Source organism: Lineus longissimus, chromosome 10 (assembly GCF_910592395.1).
Source record: "Lineus longissimus chromosome 10, tnLinLong1.2, whole genome shotgun sequence".
In the NCBI taxonomy this organism is placed as follows: domain Eukaryota; kingdom Metazoa; phylum Nemertea; class Pilidiophora; order Heteronemertea; family Lineidae; genus Lineus; species Lineus longissimus.
Window position 1 is genome coordinate 1,899,746 of NC_088317.1, and position 11,746 is coordinate 1,911,491.

Below are 11,746 nucleotides of genomic sequence, written 5' to 3' on the forward strand. Positions count from 1 at the left end.
CGCTTCCATTGACGTACGCATGCGCGCACCTGCCCATCTCGAGATTACGTCATTTCTACGTAATTTTGATTGGCCTAACGAAGTCATGTGACACCAAAAACTAGCCAACATGGCGACCACCGCAATTGCAAAAATGATGAAAGTCACATAAATTTGAAGTCAATTTCTGACTGAATTCGACCCTATTCCATGACTGGCTACACGTCATAGCCATGTCTTCTGACAGTGACGCCGATGAGTTTTATGATGCAGAAGAACAGACCCCTGCTCGCCTTGGGAGGTGAGAAAACGTACCATTGTTGTGATGAAACCCAGCCCACAAAGTTGGAAAATGACAACAATGCAGTAGTAGAATGCACTAAGCACTGTACATTGTGTACATGGTTCGTGGACCAGCCTTTTGGCTTACCCAAGAAAAGGATTTATTGTTATGTTGTGAAGTAAACAAGGGTTAACGTTGAATCCCATCTCTGTGAGCAGAGGGAGGGATAATAAAAACCTCCTTCCTTAGTTAGAAGTCATTGATTGAAATCCCTGTAACATTTTCATGTTGTTTGCAGATTGCATGTCAGTCATGTCAGTGGAGGTTCAGGAGAGAGTACCGAGCAGGATCTGAGAGCTATCGAAGAAGAAGAGAAAAGATTGTTTGAACTTAAGAAATCAGCTGCAGAAAAGTAGGTTGTTTGATACATTTGGGTGATTTGCATTTAGAATTCAACTCTGGGATGTAAAAGAATTGGAGTCAAATAAGGCTGTTTAAATCAATAAATGTCTCAAACAAACATAAGCTAATTTAGATCTGAATGAAGGATACCACTGTATATTGCAACTTACATTAGCTACAACACTTTAGAATTCAGGCAGTAGAAAAACTTACAATTGTTATATTAGAACTGAAGCAAGGGTAGAATCAGCAGTAACAAATTGTTCATCAATGCCCAAACTGATTCCAGTATCATCAGAAAAGGTTTTTTCCTTTCAGACGGCAAAAAGAAGATGAGGAAATTCAAAGACGAATGGAAGAACTGGAAGAAAAAAAGAAGATAGAAGCAGAGAGGAGAGCTGCGGGACTTGAACAAAGAAGGAAAAAGCTGGAGGAGATGCGTATGGCTATTGCGGAAGAGAATACGCCACAGCGTCAACAGGAAACAGTACTTCTATCAGAGAGCCATGAAAATACAGAAGAAACAGATGATGTTGTTGTCAGTGAAAGTGTTCCATCTGTGACAGTTACTGGCAGTGGCCGTGGTGGAGATGATGCATTGAGAGTTCGGCTCGAGTTCGAGGAAGATCCACGAATGGAGGAGGCGGACCTGGATGCGAATCGTGGAGATAATCAGAGCTGTGATAGGGAGAATATTGAAAACGAACAACGACTTAATAATGAACGTTTAGACGGTGCATCAGCACCTGCTGTGGAAGCTGCAAAACCGAATGTTCCGTCTGTAGTCTCTAACGTATGTGAACCAGAGCCCGACATAATACAGAGCACAAAACGTCCAATAGATTTACCTGTGGCGGCTCCCAGAGTAAATCCTGCTGATGTAGCATCTCCGCCACCTAAAGCACCCCCTAGGACTAAGAAAAGAAAACCAAAACCAGTTGTGGAAGGTGCAGAGGGTGGAGTTGTTGAACCAAAAGAGAAAGTACACAGCCCGACTAGTGCCACAATCCTACATCTTACTAAAGACTTTGAGAACTCGTTAGATTTAAGCAGTGCAACAAGTGGGGCCATGATGGTGGAGACAAAGGTTGGTAAATGAATGCTATCGTCTGCTCGTATCATGAGACAGTCTTGACCAGTTACTATTAGAAGGTCAATGTCATCCTCATAGGGATGAAATTTAATGTTTGCTTCACAAAATGTTTGGCATTGTTGTCCAATATTGCTAATTAAGAAATAAGAGAGGATTTGCATGATATGATGAATATAATTATTACATCTTATTTACAGGATGATGATGCAGCAAAAGCAGAAAAGGCAGAGGATGAAGACTCAGAAAAAGGCTCACTACGATCTGAGGATATCGCCAATACACGACCGCGCTCAAATTCTGGCCGATTTCTCACTGACACCGAGATTTTAGAACAAGTTTCAGTCTTGAATCTTGACACGGGTGAAAAGATTCCGTTGAGTCTTGCGGAGGATAAATTACCACGTTGCATGAATCCCCTGTCATTGCATATCATGAGGAGAACTAAGGAGTATTCCAGGTAAGTTGTTGCCAATGAGAACAGTGATATTTTGATGATGTGCTGGGCAAGAGACTTAATTAAGGAATTAATACCGAGCTGGCGGTCATTGGTTGTATAATCAAGACCGCTCGGGTAGACCGAAAATGCAGTCCAAAACCCGAGGCGCTTCGCCGAGGGTTTTGGACGTAATTTGAGGTCTACCCGAGCGGTCTTGATTATACAACCAATGACCGACAGCGAGGTATTAATTTCTATTCTAAAAGGTTTCAAAATTAAACAAATTAAATACGATTTGAAAGGTATATATGTTCCGTTTTCGTCAAAGAATGATCCAGCCTGGTGTCCGGAACTCCGCCATATTGTTGCTCGTGAAGATGACGTCACGCAGCAAGGGAATTCCCAGTCTGCTAGCTCGATTTCTACCATTTCCTCGTCTTTGACCTCTTCTGAATCCTGACTGACGACCTCGAAAGAGTCCTCGGGTATCCTCCCTACTTCACAAATCCCAATATATCGGGGAATACTTCAAAATCTCGTGTTCTTGACATTGTTTTGTGGGGCTGAGTCGTTGCTTCTTGGTGAAAATAATTCGTCTGCTAAAATTCAGAATTTTATACCTACCCAGGCGGTCATTGGTTACGATACCAAGACCGCTCCGATCAAAACGAGGCGTAATGTATTTTGTATTAGAAACAATGATATACTGTGACTAAGGCCTTTTAGAATCAAGAGCAATGACTTCGGAGTGACAGAAAATTCATGTCAGTGTGCACTGTATATACTAGCTAAAGTCAACCATGTGGTCTATAGTTCATTGAGTTCTGCAAGTCCAAGAGTTTGAAGAGGGAATTTTTGTTGTCTGTTTGGATATCAATTTTTTCTTAATATCTTACTGTTGTTAAATTCACTTTTGTTGGTTGTCGTCATTAAACAGTAGTAATTTACCATTTATAGTGGATTATATTTGGTTAAGCTTTTTTCAAGGTGTGACATTGTAATTTGTCCTCGACTTAAAAAAGAATCTTCACAGGGGTATTTTTTACAAAGTTTTTCATCTCATGGTTGTTTCATGTGTTTATATAGCCGGGTTGGCTTCCAGGAAGATCCCAGATTTGTGTCTCTGAATGAACCTGTGTGTGTTGCATGGAACTGAGCTCTTCATAGTCCTTTGAATGAGACATAAAACCAGTCTTCTCTGTACCTGAGTGCCTTTGCCAGGGCAGGCTAAGGATCCCACATTCGGGGTAACTGACGTGGACTAAATTCTGTGGTGAATGGACCAAATAATGAATGATTATGATAAAAATATATACTCAAAATGGACAAGAAAAGGTGTGTGTTTGATGGTGTGGCAATTCATTTCAGATACATTGGCAGAGAATTCATGAAAGCTTATCGTAAAATGATGAGATCATGGGGCAGGTTCGTTTTGTTAGAAAACATTTGGAATGCAACTTTTGGCCTTGTTTCCATATCTTATATCATTTTATTTCTTGAAGTTGTGAGGTAAAAGTTACACTTTCTGTACATCAAATGCTTTATAAACAGGGTTGACGAAACACAATTTAAAGCTGAAACTTCAAAAAATCGAAAGATAACATTATGGATAAAACTTTAAAATGTATACATTACCTAGATCTTTAGATCATTTAACTTATCCACGTTTTTCTTACAAGTTATCCCCAGTAGCTGTACTCACTATAAAAAGATTTATTTTAAAATTTCGTAGATTTTTTGTTTTGGATTTCCGTATGTTGTAAAGAGTGTTCTCGGTTCTCACTTCTGTTCTAATATTACATTCTTGGGTGTACAATGTAATTTGTTCAAAATTAGGGAAAAAAAGAATTCAAAAATTTGGGTGGAGTTTTGCCAAAATATTGAAATTAACTCCGTTTTGGTTCAGCGTTGATGATTTATCACCAAATTAATTTATCCCCAATTCGAAATAAAGTTGATTAATTACCAAAAGAATTCCATTTCAAAACCACCAGATTGGCACACGTGTTATTACTGTTGCACATTTTACTATTTCACTGTGTATCATGATGTTGTTTGCTGTTGAGCCCCCAGCAGAAGCCCTGGTAAAATTCTATGAGACTTTATTGGTGAAGAAAAACCTTTTATATTCAATGTGTATTTACAAAGTAAGTTGCCTATAATGAAAAAAAAAAAATCCAACTCCAAATTTAAAATCTTGAAGGAACAGGGTAGGCCTTAAGTGCACCTATTGGTCAGCTTAACACCCCCTATCAAATTCTGAATAAGTTATCATGCCAAAGTCGTCCTTTTAGGCAAGTTTGTGCCATGAACATGAACTGCATTTCTCAATCATTCTAAAACGTTTTGCATGCTTATTTTCAGCGATTCTAGTCTGCACAAAGAGGAACAGAGCGACGATGAGGGTGACCATAAAACTGGTACATTGTCGACACAAGCTACTGCCATCAAGAAGAAAGGGTAAGCAGGGTTCTTGCGGGATTATTTTAGGCGGGATGTCACATTCACCAAGGTCACTTTGTTTGGACGTAATAATACAGCATGACTTGCAGTATACAAAAATAAGCATGACCATATCCTTGATTTATCTTAACAAAGGTTTTTAGATTACAGTCAACAATTATGTAATGATTAAAAAACTAGGTCTTGCAATGTGTAATGACCTTACTGTAATCTATCTTTAGCTAAGCCTATTGTTTATTGTGTTTTGATTTCAATGTCTTTGATGATTTCAAAGAAGTGTATTTGTTTGGTTTCATAGATCAACAAGGAATATGGCCACTGCTCCAACATTATGGGATTCATTTCGGTAGATTTTGTGTTTTGTTTTGTTACCATTTGTTGCTAACTGAGGTTTCTTTGATACCTATGTGAGAGAGAAAAAACACCATGTTGCTGCTAGGGTTTGAACCCGGGACCTTTGGCTGACAAGGCCATCACTCTTCTGACTGAGCTAAAGGGAAATCCCTCCAGCCAAGGCCAGTAGGAACTAGGGAGGAACAATAATTCACTATTATTGCCCCTAAAACGAGTAATTGGTAATCAAATTTCAAGGTTTTGTTTGACATATTTTTTCATTCTTTGCCTATTATTCTTACATATTGAGGTCTCCTTTGCAGGATTCGTCTTGGGAAGTTCCTTGGGAAGAAGATGGAGCACACGGTGGCCAAGATTAAGCATGCTGCTGAAGAAGTTCTTCAGAAGGAGGAAAGCGAGTCGGATGATGAAGAGATTGATGGGAAAAAACAAATCAAGGTGAAGTGTTGTTTTGGGTGATCCAGTGTCACTACCGTACTCTACACAGAGTTCCTGTATGTTTTTGAAGCATCCCCTGCATTGAACTGTAAACAATGTTGAAATAGATATTTCGGTCTTAAGATACATGAAGGACCTTGTACACCCGTCACAAGCCCACAAACGATGTTCCCAATCAAGTCTATAGATCTGTTATGGTTTTCCTGAAAGTAAGTTTTGTATTTCCAGATCAAGGCCTCAAGATCAAATAACGGCCCGTATGATTTCCTCAACTTGAAGCCCATCCAGGACCTTGGTGGTGAACACACTGTGAGTATAGTTTTGGCAAGTGAAATTAGAATTTGAGAAAGACAGACCTCTGATTCAGAGTCATTATCCAGTTTGAGGTCCAAGATGGATCCACCAAATTAATGTCCTCCCCTTTTGCCTTCATGCCTTTGGCAGCTATTCTTCAATTGCAGTGCCCTTTTGAAACGATCCATGAGCCCTGTTGAACTCCATTGTAGGCCTACTTATAATGCAACTTTGTTTTCTTTCAGGGTGCCGTGTGGACCATGAAATTCTCCCACTGTGGTCGTCTGCTTGCGTCCGGTGGCCAGGATAACGTGCTGCGCGTCTGGGTCCTCAAGGAGTCGTGTGCCTACTTTGATGAAATGAGGCAAAAATACAGTGAGAGTAAATATTGTTTTAGCATGAGCTTTTGTAGAGTAGTCCTGTCCACTTGTAAAGATAGTGCTAGTATTGACTGTTATGTCATGCTACGTATCCTGGCTGTCGCACGTTGTCTCGGTACCTTTCAGTCCAAGAATAGCACGTGTGTTTTGCCAGTTTGCATGCACTGTTGTCTTCCAGTCTGAGCAACAATATTGCTCGCTGCCATTGCCTGAAACAGTGCAACAGGCAATTGGAATTGATAGGTTTAAGCTTGCATGATGCACAGCCATAAATTCATTATCTATGACATTTGTTAATATTGTAAGTGCCTGTTTGCACAGAATGTGTTTGCACCTCGCACCACTGCTTAGCATGGAATGAACATCTGTTCCAGCATGCGTACGATTACAACGTTTCTTTAGGCCATGTGTAGTATGGTCTTGTTGAATGCTGGTCATTGTACCTATGATGATCCCTATCTTCAGCAAAGCAAGCACCTGAGGAAACCTGTTCTAATATTGACAGAAGTCAAATGCCTTGTTTACATGTTCCTTGATATAGTCACTATCTCTTGATAATTGACATATGAAAAGTAAAGTTTGTGTATTAAAGTGTCATCCCTCCTGAAGGGGCCAGTCAAAAGTTGCCAGCAAGCTATGAAATCGAATATCCTGGAATCCTTCTGAATATCATGCTGGCGGATGGACCAATCTTGATCAAATGTCATGAAATATACACTGTCTTCCAACAGCAAAGATGTCGCCAGCCCCGTCCGAGAACAGCCTCAATTCTGAAGAGCGAGAGCACATGCCAGAAATATCAGCAGACGCAATGTCCAGATCGTCTGTTCAGACAGAAGTAGAAGGGGTAAGTGTGATGTTTATAGATTTGTAGAATGATTGTGAAAGAAGATGTCGTTCATCACCTTTAGAGTATTCCATGTTCTTCTCATGACTTGGTATCCAATCGAAACTGTGTTCATGTACCTTAACCACTTTTGATTTCAGGCTAGTGGTGTAATGGAAGAGGATGAATACCGAAACGCTCCCTTCGCCCGGAAACCATTTTGTTCATATCGCGGACACACAGCCGATTTACTCGATCTCTCCTGGTCTAAGAACTACTTCATCCTCTCGTCATCCATGGACAAGACGGTGCGATTGTGGCATATCTCCCGGCGCGAGTGTCTTTGTTGTTTCCAGCATATTGACTTTGTGACAGCTATTGCTTTTCATCCGAGGGTGAGGATCAGTTTTGTGGGCCTTTGCATCGTTTTTGAAGCTTAGTGTCTTTTTGTTGGGCTAATTTCACCTTGGTACATAGAACACCATGTTGAGGCTAATTTAACACCAAGTTAGTGACTAACTTCTTTTGAACAACCAGCCAGTTCTTTTATCCCTCATTTGGTACATTGATCCTCATTTCACAGCTCAATAAATGATCATCGATTTGCACTTCCAGGATGATCGTTACTTCCTGAGTGGATCTCTCGACGGCAAGATAAGACTTTGGAACATTCCAGACAAAAAGGTGGCGCTGTGGAACGAGGTGCAGGGCAACAGTAAACTCATCACGGCGGCAAACTTCTGCCAGAACGGAAAGTTTGCCGTCGTTGGAACCTATGATGGTCGGGTCATCTTTTACAATACGGAGGTAAGAGATTAAAAGATTCACCAGAAATATTGTTATCGATCCCTGGTTCGAATAGGGAGCCAACCTAGATTTGTATCACTGCATGAACCAGTGAGGGTTTTAGTGGCTAACATTGTGACTGACCAAGATCCTCTGTATCCAAGTTTCTATGTCAGGGCAGGCTAAAGATCCTTCACATGGTGTTATTGTGGACTAAAACCTCCAACACTTAATTTGTTGGATCTGGAGTCCCATATCTGATCCATGCGAGAAATGAAAGTGATAAGCACAAAACGCCTTAACAGTTCAAGCTAATACAGAAGGAGACAAAAGGTGGGAGAGTGACATCTGTTATTATCGACTTGTTTACCTAGATTGATCTGGTCTCTCTCTTTCTCTTCAGCAAATGAAATACTACACACAGATCCACGCTCGCTCGACGAGAGGGAAGAATGCGCGAGGTCGTAAGATCACCGGGATAGAGCCTCTGCCTGGACAGGACAAGGTGCTGGTCACCTCCAACGATTCCAGACTGAGGCTGTATGACCTTCGTGATTTGACCTTGCATTGTAAATACAAAGGTTGTGCGAATAACAGCAGTCAGATCAAGGCCAGTTTCAGGTGAGTGGAATTTCTCGATATACAAGGACCATACGCTTCTTTGAATGCCTGATTAAAGACTTGTTTAGAAGAGACCCATTGCCTTGCGTTTGAGTGGAATTGAGAAATTGTTTGTGAGTGCCACTACAGATGGGCACCAGTAAAGTATATGCCTGTCGACTCCGCTCTTAGCTGCTAATAAGATCAATTGTGTTCCTTTTTTAGTTCAAATGGAAAATACATCGTGTGCGGGTCAGAAGACAAGTTTGTTTACATTTGGAAGACGCATCATGAATTCACCAAGTTCTCATCAGTGCGAAGAGACAGAAACGGATACTGGGAGGGGGTCAGAGGTAAGGAATAAACTTGGATATTCAAAATCTTCATCAGCAAGGGTAACTTCTGTGCTTATTGGGTTCAATTTCTTGTCAGATGGCTTGTCAAGGGCTTACCGATGAATAAAAGACTGTACATTGTTATTAGGTTTGCATCAGAAGACATTAACAAATGGTGGTCTTATTCTCTTCATTTTCCCTTCCAGCTCACCTGGCCGTCGTAACGGTAGCAATCTTCAGTCCAAATCCATCCCTCATCATAAAACGGCGCTCGGCGCCCGAAGTGGCTGACGAAGGAGAGAAAACGGAGAAAAAAGATCACCCTGGCGAGGTTTTCGTCTCAGCAGACTTTTCTGGTGCTATCAAAGTATTCAAGAATAAATTCAAACCTCCTCCAGTCAAAAGCTAGTGGAAAGTTCAAGGTCATTGAAAATGTCAAGCTCATGAAAAGCTCATACTTTCAGTAATATCACTCTGGCTGCTACTTGTCAAGGCCACGTCACAGTGAAAACAGTCACTCATTTGTGGCATGGTCTACGAAAAAGGAGATCAATTTGTTCCTCACACAGCAGTCAAGCCAAACTCATTCAGCCTGGTCAACTGTAAAAAGCAGCGTATAGTTTTGATCCCCTTCCTAAATGTGTAGCTAGAGAGGTGTCCTCCAACCAGAATTTTGTGTTTTTGTGAGAACCATTGTCCTAGATGTTATTTGGGTTGCTTCGCTTTCTACAGCGTTCTTTACGACAATCTTGTTACGTCATGCACTACACTGTGACTTCATGAGACTGGTTTTTCCGTCGTCCGAGCGTATGTAATCACACACTGGTCCACAACATCAAGCCATCGAGGTGGACCACCTTATAATTTTGGTTATCGTTTATTTTTTTGGAATGCAGAACGTCGCTATCTAAATGTTATAAAACTTGTCCCAGTTTTTTCAAAAATTACTGCTGAATTATTTCGACCGTTGGAGAACACTTGTAGTTTTATTGAAATTCCGTCGCTAGTTGGTAGCTAGGCAATAGGTCGTGGTGGTGAGTTAGATCAATGCTTATCAGTTTGGAGTCTTAATGATCGATGTAGCTTGCTTATGTCACATGTTGAACACCAATGTCAGGAGATTGAGGTAAGGCTGACTAAACTCTTCTTGCTAAAGGAGTCAGACCGGAGATCAGACTCTGGCCCACAATATCTATGTGCAGACTTCATACTCAAGATTGTAGTGATATAATCCATTACAAAGCTGGCGTTGACAATTCCAAAGTCATGACAGTTCCTGACTGAGTTTACAGTACCAACTTCCGAACAGGCTCTGCACGTACATGAGATACTGTGGACATTTGACGTCTGCCACGTTTACAAGAGCTCTCTGATCATGTAAAGAAAGAAACATTTCCTAAGCCTCATTCCCTGCTGTCAGTGGCTAAATGCAATGTCCACAGTATTTCTCACAATCAACAATGTGAGGGTGTGTCCTCTTCTTTAATTTCGAAATATGTGGTATATTTCGCACAAACATGTTGTCCGATTATATGTGTATATTGAATGTGTTGGGTTGCTTTGTGCCAAATGTTTCAGTGTTGGAAAGTACGGTTCAGGGTTATTTGTAGTGAGAAGTGCATGACGCTGTCGGAGGTATCAGCCGATTCTTCTCATGGGCCGGACGTCTTGGAAAGAAAATTACCACTCTCATGAGTCAGTTTGACTCTTGTAGGTCTTAGTATAATTACTGTAAATTCAACCAGGAGCCATCACCATCACAATTTTGTGGCTGCTCTGTATTAACATGTCATAATGTGACTCTGCCAGTTTGAATTTGTGATGGCTCCTGACTGCTTTTACTGTGTAATTCATGCCACAGGCTTGGCTCGTTCATTCTTGTAGGGAGTAAACTTTTAATGCATTCGTTTGTCAAACCTTAAACCATTGTGCCATTGTCTTATTTTTGACAGTCTAGTCATAGGTAAAGTTTGCATGAAATAGATAGCATAATTTAAAATTAATCAAGTTGCAAGTCGACAATTTCTAAATCATTCCATTTTCATTACTCTTAGTTAATAAAACCAGAGGTTGTGTTTCTTAAGTGGAAAAGCTTGTCATTGGTAGCTTTCTTTCCAAGACATAGAAAGTTCAACTGATGGATGCAATGTTTTGTAATTTGTTTTGTGTGAAATACAGTGTCCAGGGTGGTAATCCTTTAGGCTCTCTCACCATCTCAGCCGGTGTACAATCCTCCCATCCTCAAACACCATTCCCTAGCCTACTGATACAAGTGTCTGGGGTTGCAGTCCGTCAGGAATCATGCCTTTTGTCAGTAATTTTCCTGCAATTTTATCTAAGGATGCTCAGAACATCAATCGAAACACATTGAGAGCCTTAACGTTTAACAGACTGGACAAGTATCTACACTCGGTATATACTTTTGTCTGCTTAAACTTATTTTAAATGCAAAGCAATGAATTTGCCAATATCAGTCATATTGTTTTGGCAGTGTGTAACTTGTCACTGATAATTTCATTGAGTACAGAACAGTCATTATGAAGAATAATTTCTTTTTTGTGTTGTTTTTTTCCCCACTTGGATTCAATGGTCCAAAAATGTGGTCAGTATCACATGCTGCCAGTCATCTCGTCTCTTGTCCATGGAATACAACTGGACTTGCTTGATTGTTTATACTGTCCTGAATGTTTAAGCCTGGTTGTGACATTGTACATGCATCGAACCTATAACAGGCAAGACCCTTTGGCTACAATGACTTGCAGCCTTTGAGCAAGACAAAGCAAGCAGTCAACATGAAGGGTGATGTGGGACGGTGAAATCTCCTTCAGAACTTACCATTGTGAATTCAAGATTTTTTTCTTGAGGGATTTGCCCTGTCTCAACAGTCACATCCCTACAATTGATTATGTCCTTGGTGTCTTCGTATTGTCACCTCCAGATCCTGGGACAACACTCGAGCAAGGACAGTCTCATCCATGTTGTGTATGCTTCCTAAAGACACTGGTTCTCAATGTGAGGCGACAATCTCACCCAGGAAATACAGAGACAACCGTCCTTGAGACAACAGCACCGCCTTG

At 40.8% G+C, this 11,746-nt stretch overlaps 1 protein-coding gene across 2 annotated transcripts; it reads left to right on the plus strand.

Annotated features, from left to right (window-relative positions):
- The first annotated feature begins 115 nt into the window (after nt 1-115).
- LOC135494636 (WD repeat-containing protein 44-like) lies at nt 116-11,217 on the plus strand. 2 transcript variants are annotated; one of them, XM_064782786.1, is made up of 14 exons: nt 116-280; nt 561-674; nt 983-1,751; nt 1,955-2,214; nt 4,558-4,653; nt 5,313-5,448; nt 5,677-5,757; nt 5,988-6,123; nt 6,854-6,969; nt 7,110-7,343; nt 7,564-7,755; nt 8,138-8,355; nt 8,560-8,687; nt 8,876-11,217. In XM_064782786.1, exons 1-14 carry the CDS (start codon nt 213-215, stop codon nt 9,076-9,078), a joined length of 2,751 nt encoding a protein of 916 aa, XP_064638856.1. In that variant the 5' UTR covers nt 116-212; the 3' UTR covers nt 9,079-11,217. The 2 variants fall into 2 exon arrangements, with proteins under 2 accessions (XP_064638856.1, XP_064638857.1); XM_064782787.1 differs by having other exon boundaries at nt 5,988-6,117.
- The last annotated feature ends 529 nt before the right edge of the window (nt 11,218-11,746 follow it).